At 44.7% G+C, this 7239-nt stretch overlaps 1 protein-coding gene across 7 annotated transcripts in view; it reads right to left on the bottom strand.

Moving 5' to 3' along the window:
- Window positions 1–7239, bottom strand: part of unc13a (unc-13 homolog A) — an 89213-nt gene that overhangs the window by 24839 nt on the left and 57135 nt on the right. For 6 of the 7 annotated variants that reach the window (XM_062960104.1, XM_062960103.1, XM_062960105.1 and 3 more), the window contains 4 exons: window positions 7158–7235; window positions 4812–4900; window positions 4090–4242; window positions 3462–3585 (listed from right to left, as the gene is read on the bottom strand). In XM_062960104.1, the coding sequence (XP_062816174.1) occupies window positions 3462–3585; window positions 4090–4242; window positions 4812–4900; window positions 7158–7235 (444 nt within the window). Of the gene's footprint in view, window positions 626–3461; window positions 3586–4089; window positions 4243–4811; window positions 4901–7157; window positions 7236–7239 lie in introns of all 7 variants that reach the window. The other variant, XM_062960106.1, reaches the window with a different exon arrangement.

Below are 7239 nucleotides of genomic sequence, written 5' to 3'. Positions count from 1 at the left end.
CGGGTTCCTTTTTTTGGGCGATTGCGCATGCGCGTCTGCCATTTTAGAAACATTTAGAATCATTACAAATTTTCGGAAATATCGAAAAATTTTGGGTAAAAAAAATCGGAAATACTTTCTATATCGAAGCGCCAGCACCCCCTCCTTTAGAAACGAGAATTGAAACATTTTTTTCATCGGTTGGACATGCCTAATATCTATCATCATCCTTCCATCCATTTTTATTAGCTATCCATCCATCCATCTGAAGGCTTCATCCCCTTGGAGGACCCCATGAAGACTCACATTCCGACCTGGATGGTCCAGCCTTGATGGTCCACGTCCACCACGTATGCTTGATTGACGGACGGAGCCTCCTTCCCGGCGACCCCGGCCCCACCCGCCACTCCCCGCCCGGCAACAATCCCGGGAAACCGGGCAGCGCAAGGGAGCCCGAGAACGAGAAGAGGCCAAGACACTCGGGTGGGAGCAGACGGGACGGGAGGGGAGGCGGGGACACACGGGACGGCCAGCCACAGGACGACAGAGAAACCAGCTCAAGTGACTTCGTTGGGGGGCAGCCACGAGGAGAGAGAGGACGACCACAGACAGACAGACAGGGTTGACCTGCCATACTTACAATCATCTGCCCGGTGGAAGGAGCGGAGCAAGCGGAAAGAACAACCGTCACTTGAGTGCACCCACCCCCGTCTCGTCCCCACCAATCCACCTCTCCTAACCCCGCACTACGAACCCCACAACTCCCCACGTTCGCCCACAACGCCTTGATGGTGGCCGGTTTGGAGCCACCAACCCTCCCAGGATACATCTGTTATCCCAGGATAACAGTTCATGGATGTGAGTTTTTCGGGCTGTATGGCTATGTTCCAGTTGCACTCATTCCTAGTGTTTCACCTGCACCTGTGGCAGGCATCCTGAGAAGTTCGTTCAGAGGTCTGTTGGAAATGAGGCAAGTGGAGTGTATGTTGGTGTGAGTTTTCTGGGCTCTATGGCCATGTTCCAGTTGCACTCATTCCTAGTGTTTCACCTACACCTGTGGCAGGCATCCTGAGAAGTTCGTTCAGAGGTCTGTTGGAAATGAGGCAAGTGGAGTGTATGTTGGTGTGAGTTTTCTGGGCTCTATGGCCATGTTCCAGTTGCATTCATTCCTAGTGTTTCACCTGCACCTGTGGCAGGCATCCTGAGAAGTTTGTTCACAGGTCTGTTGGAAATGAGGCAAGTGGAGTGTATGTTGGTGTGAGTTTTCTGGGCTCTATGGCCATGTTCCAGTTGCACTCATTCCTAGTGTTTCACCTGCACCTGTGGCAGGCATCCTGAGAAGTTCGTTCAGAGGTCTGTTGGAAATGAGGCAAGTGGAGTGTATGTTGGTGTGAGTTTTCTGGGCTCTATGGCCACGTTCCAGTTGCATTCATTCCTAGTGTTTCACCTGCACCTGTGGCAGGCATCCTGAGAAGTTTGTTCACAGGTCTGTTGGAAATGAGGCAAGTGGAGTGTGTATATATATATAATATGTTGGTGTGAGTTTTCTGGGCTGTATGGCCACATTCCAGTTGCATTCATTCCTAGCGTTTCACCTGCACCTGTGGCAGGCATCCTGAGAAGTTTGTTCAGAGGTCTGTTGGAAATGAGGCAAGTGGAGTGTGTGTGTGTGTGTGTGTATTGTATGTTGGTGTGAGTTTTCTGGGCTGTATGGCCACGTTCAGTTGCATTCTTTCCTAGCGTTTCACCTGCACCTGTGGCATGCACCTGAGAAGTTTGTTCAAAGGCCCGTTGGAAATGAGGCAAGTGGGGTGTATATATATATATATATATATATATATATATATATATATATATGTGAAATAATGTCCAGGGTGGGGGAAATAACTCTTTGTTTGTTACAATGAGCAAGCTTGAATAGCACTGAGTAGCCACAAAGCTGCAAAGTCAATCGGGGAGAGTGTATGTTGCAATCGGCAAGCTTGGGACCAACAAAGGGTGCCTCCAGACAACAACACCGATTGGCCTTACAGCTACAAGGCTACTCAATGCACACACACACAAATATATATACACTCCACTTGCCTCGTTTCCAACAGACCTGTGAACAAACTTCTGAGGATGCCTGCCACATATGCAGGCGAAACGTCAGGAAGGAGGGCCTCGTCAAACTATGACTCTCGAGGTCCCATCGCAAAGTGGATTTTTGTCGCACGGATATGTTTCCGAACTTGCGGTTTTCATTACGAGTCGGATCAAGAAAGGATTCGGGATTTATAATATTTTGGGTATCAATGGACCTCGTTTCGGATCTTATCGCACACTGGAACCAAAACAAGACCTTTGCTGTCGATTGTCAGGGAATTGATGATTGACGAGCTCACCTCAGTCAGACCACTCTGCAAGCGGCGAAAGTGGCACCGACCAAGAACGGCAACTTCACTGGTTTATGTCTGCTGAAACCAGCGGCATTGAAGCTTTATTTTACAATATTTACAGTGCTAAATTCCAGAGCTGTCTGGACACATGCTGAACATGTTTCGGCAGTCACACTTCTCCGGCGGCTTCATCTCACCAGCTCCATGTTTGTGCGTGTGGATGTAACATGTGTCCAGACAGCTTTGGAATTTAGCACTGTAAATATTGTAAATTAAAGCTTCAGTGCCGCTGGTTTCAGCAGACATAAACCAATGCTAAATTGATTTTTTTTAATTGTCTATGTTTTATTTTTTGTACTATATATGGCATTGAATTTTGCCAGATTGTGAGCCGCCCTGAGTCCCTTCGGGTGAGAAGGGCGGCATAGAAATGATGGAAATAAATGAATAAATAAAGCTTCAGTGCCGCTGGTTTCAGCAGACATAAACCAATGCTAAATTGATTTTTTTTAATTGTCTATGTTTTATTTTTTGTACTATATATGGCATTGAATTTTGCCAGATTGTGAGCCGCCCTGAGTCCCTTCGGGTGAGAAGGGCGGCATAGAAATGATGGAAATAAATGAATAAATAAAGCTTCAGTGCCGCTGGTTTCAGCAGACATAAACCAATGCTAAATTGATTTTTTTTAATTGTCTATGTTTTATTTTTTGTACTATATATGGCATTGAATTTTGCCAGATTGTGAGCCGCCCTGAGTCCCTTCGGGTGAGAAGGGCGGCATAGAAATGATGGAAATAAAGAAATAAAGCTTCAGTGCCGCTGGTTTCAGCAGACATAAATCAGCAAAGTTGGCGTTCTTGGTCGCCAATTCCCTGACATCCTTCAGTTGTGTTCTCTAGTATTTGTGAGCGGTCGGAAAGGGGACACTCTCTCAGCCACCCTGGGATTATTTTGCCCCGTGATAGAACGGCAAGAAGCGGACACGTCTGCCCAACACGGGTGTTTGCGTGTTCCTCGACTGGAGCTAGGAAGGTGTTTCCACTCAAACGCTGAAACAAACACCGAGGGCCAGAGACTCGGTCGTCGAAGCCGAGGACTCACCGTCTGGTCGGTCAACGGCGGCAGGACGATGGTCTTCTCCATGGTGTTCATCACCAGCTTCCAGAGCTCCTTCAGCACCCGCTTCAGGACCGTTTTCTCGCAGATTTTCGCAAAAAGGGTCAGGCTGGTGGAAGAGGCAAAAGCGAGACGAGAACGTTAAGGAGCGGGACACTAGACCCTTATCTACTGCATAATAATAATAGGTTTCAGGTTGCTGTGAGTTTTCCGGGCTGCATGGTCAATGTGTTCCTAACGTTTCGCCTGCATCTGTGGATGGCATCTTCGGAAGTTCTGTTGAGAGTGAGGCAAGTGGGGTGTACATATCTATAACTCACGTGAGAGTCTTCTGCATAATAATAATAATAATAATAATAATAATAATAGGTTTGCTGTGGGTTTTCCGGGCTGTATAGCCAATGTGTTCCAGCAGCATTAAATCCTAACGTTTCACCTTCATCTGTGGCTGGCATCTTCAGAAGTTCTGTTGAGAATGAGGCAAGTGGGGTGTACATATAATATAATAAATAATATAATTTATAATATAAATTACAATAATAATACTAGGTTTCGGGTTGCTGTGAGTTTTCTGGGCTGTATGGGGATGTTTCGGGGATGTCTCCCGTCTCACTTGCTGTCCAGAAGGTCCATGATGGGCTGGAGGACGTTGTCGGCGTCCTGGGCCACGCTGCTGCACGAGCTGGCCGGCACATTCCCGGTGCCTTTGACTTGGCTCAAGATGTCGCCCATCTGCTTCACGCACTCCTCGATGTGCGGCTGGAAACTGGAAGGGAAGACGAGGAGAAATCTCACGACTGTATCTACTAGACATGTCCAAAAAATCGTTTTGAATCATATATCGGAATTATTTCGGATTGTTCTCGCTTTTTGATACGCATTAGACATGTCCAAAAAATCGTTTTGAATCGTATATCGGAATTATTTCGGATTGTTCTCGCTTTTTGATACGCATTCCGAGACATTGTCACACAGCGCAACCAGCAATGTAATTCGAACCATAGTTGGCCCATTCTCTAATTGTCTCTTAATGTTTCATTAATTCCCCCCCCCCAAATTTTTAAAAATATATTTTTAAAAATATTTAAAAAAAAATTTTTGTTTCTGCAACCTACCTTGAATGAGAGCTTAGCGCAGCCTAACATTTAGAATCATTACGAATTTTCGGAAATATCCGAAATTTTTGGGTGAAAAAATCGGAAATACTTTCTATATCGAAGTGCCAGCGCCCCCTACTTTAGAAACGAGAATTGAAACATTTTTTTCATTGATCGGACATGCCTAGTATCTACGCTACCGTTTTTGGACTCCTGGGAGTTGCGGAACCCCTCGTACCTGGTTGCGAAGACCCGGCTGAGTTCATCCAAGACGTTGTTGAGCTTCACCTGGAGCTCCTTGAGGATGTCGCTTGCTTCGGTGTCCAGCTACGAAAACGGAAGGTTACACAATTCAAATATTTGGGGGTGATGGGTGTTGTAGTTTCCCCCTACCATTTAAATCCCAGTTGGGAATGTCCCAACCCAATTGGAGATGGTTATCTAGCTACTAGGGCTGTGTAATTTTTTCGTTACGTAGATCTACTCCTCGTACTTGCAAATATTCCGAATAATCTGAGAATCACATACAACACGGGCAGATACTCGCACTGAGTCACACAGGAGAGAGAAAGATGGATTCTCTCATTCTCCTTATGTAGCTACTAGGGCTGTGCAATTTTTCGTTCCGCAGTTCTACTCCATTCGAGTAATCAGAGAGTCACATACAACACAGGCAGATACTCAGACTGAGTCACACAGGAGAGAGGAAGATGGATTCTTTCATCGTCCTTATGTAGCTACTAGGGCTGTGTAATTTTTTCGTTAAGTAGATCTACTCCTCATACTTGCAAATAATCCGAGTAATCAGAGAATCACATACAACAAAGGAAATACTCGGACTGAGTCACACAGGAGAGAGAAAGATGGATTCTCTCATTGTCTTTGTGTAGCTACTATGGCTTTGTAATTTTTTCGTTCTGCAGTTCTACTCTGTTCAAGTAATCAGAGAGTCACATACAACACGGGCAGATACTCGGACTGAGTCACACAGGAGAGACAAAGATGGATTCTCTCATCGTCCTTATCTAGCTACTAGGGCTGTGCAATGTTTTCGTTACGTAGATCTACTCCCTTGTGCTTGCAAACAATCTGAGTAATCACAGAGTCACATACAACACGAGCAGATACTCAGACTGAGTCACACAGGAGAGAGAAAGATGGATTCTCTCGTCCTTCTTATCTAGCTACTAGGGCTGTGCAATGTTTTCGTTCCGCAGTTCTACTCCGTTCGAGTAATCAGAGAATCAACGTTGTTTATAAAAGCTTTGAAAATTCCCCAAAAATCCATGGATACATGAAACATTCTGAAATTTGGTGGACTCACAGTGGCAAGTGTGTTCTACCACTGTAGCAAGTTTCACCCTGATAGATGTAAAAATGAGGGAGGGAGGAGCCCCTGAAGTTTCCCCATGCATAAAATTACGGTAATGAACAACGTTGTTTATAAAAGCTTTGAAAATTCCCCAAAAATCCATGGATAAGTGAAACTTTCTGAAATTTGGTAGACTCACAGAGGTAAATGTGTTCTACCTCTGTAGCAAGTTTCACCCTGATAGCTGTAAAAATGAGGGAGGAACAAGCCCCTGAAGTTTTCCCACGACTGCAATTACGATAATGAACAACGTTGTTTATAAAAGCTTTGAAAATTCCCCAAAAATCCATGGATATGTGAAACATTCTGAAATTTGGTGGGCTCACAGTGGCAAGTGTGTTCTACGACTGTAGCAAGTTTCACCCTGATAGATGTAAAAATGAGGGAGGGAGGAGCCCCTGAAGTTTCCCCACGCATAAAATTACGATAATGAACGTTGTTTATAAAAGCTTTGAAAATTCCCCAAAAATCCCAGATTAAGTGTAACATTCTGAAATTTGGTGGACTCACAGAGGTAAATGTGTTCTATTATTGTAGCAAGTTTCACCCTGATAGATGTAAAAATGAGGGAGGGAGGAGCCCCTGAAGTTTCCCCACATGTACAATTACGATAATGAACAACGTTGTTTATAAAAGCTTTGAAAATTCCCCAAAAATCCGAGATTAAGTGTAAAGTTCTGAAATTTGGTGGACTCACAGAGGTAAATGTGTTCTACCTCTGTAGCAAGTTTCACCCCAATAGCTGTAAAAATGAGGGAGGGAGGAGCCCCTGAAGTTTCCCACGCATGCAATTAATGAACAACGTTGTTTATAAAAGCTTTGAAAATTCCCCAAATATCTGCGGATAAGTGAAACGTTCTGAAATTTGGTGGGCTCACAGGGGAAAGTGTGTTCTACCACTGTAGCAAGTTTCACCCCAATAGCTATAAAAATGAGGGAGGAACGAGCCCCTGAAGTTTCTCCATGGCGAAATTACTAGAACGAAAAAGTAACGAAATTTCGTTACTCTCGTTGTAGTAATGATATTTTCACTAACAATGCTTTAGAAACACTGGCATGCCTCAATTTTGCAATGAGTTTTGAAACATTTTTTCCACCAATAGCACGGTCCTACTAGCTACATTGGAGTTGACTACTGCATTGTCCAGTATGTGGGGCGACCCTTGAAGACAACTTGAAAATAGCTGTTCGGCTTCAATGGGAAGGACTAACCTCTTTTCCGCCCATGGCCTCGAACATCTTCTCCAGCTGGACACGGAGTTGTTGTATATTATTCATCAGGATGCAGGGCTAG

Source organism: Anolis carolinensis, unplaced genomic scaffold (assembly GCF_035594765.1).
Source record: "Anolis carolinensis isolate JA03-04 unplaced genomic scaffold, rAnoCar3.1.pri scaffold_7, whole genome shotgun sequence".
NCBI classification, from domain to species: Eukaryota; Metazoa; Chordata; class Lepidosauria; order Squamata; family Dactyloidae; genus Anolis; species Anolis carolinensis.
This window is presented reverse-complemented; position numbering and strand designations above follow the sequence as displayed.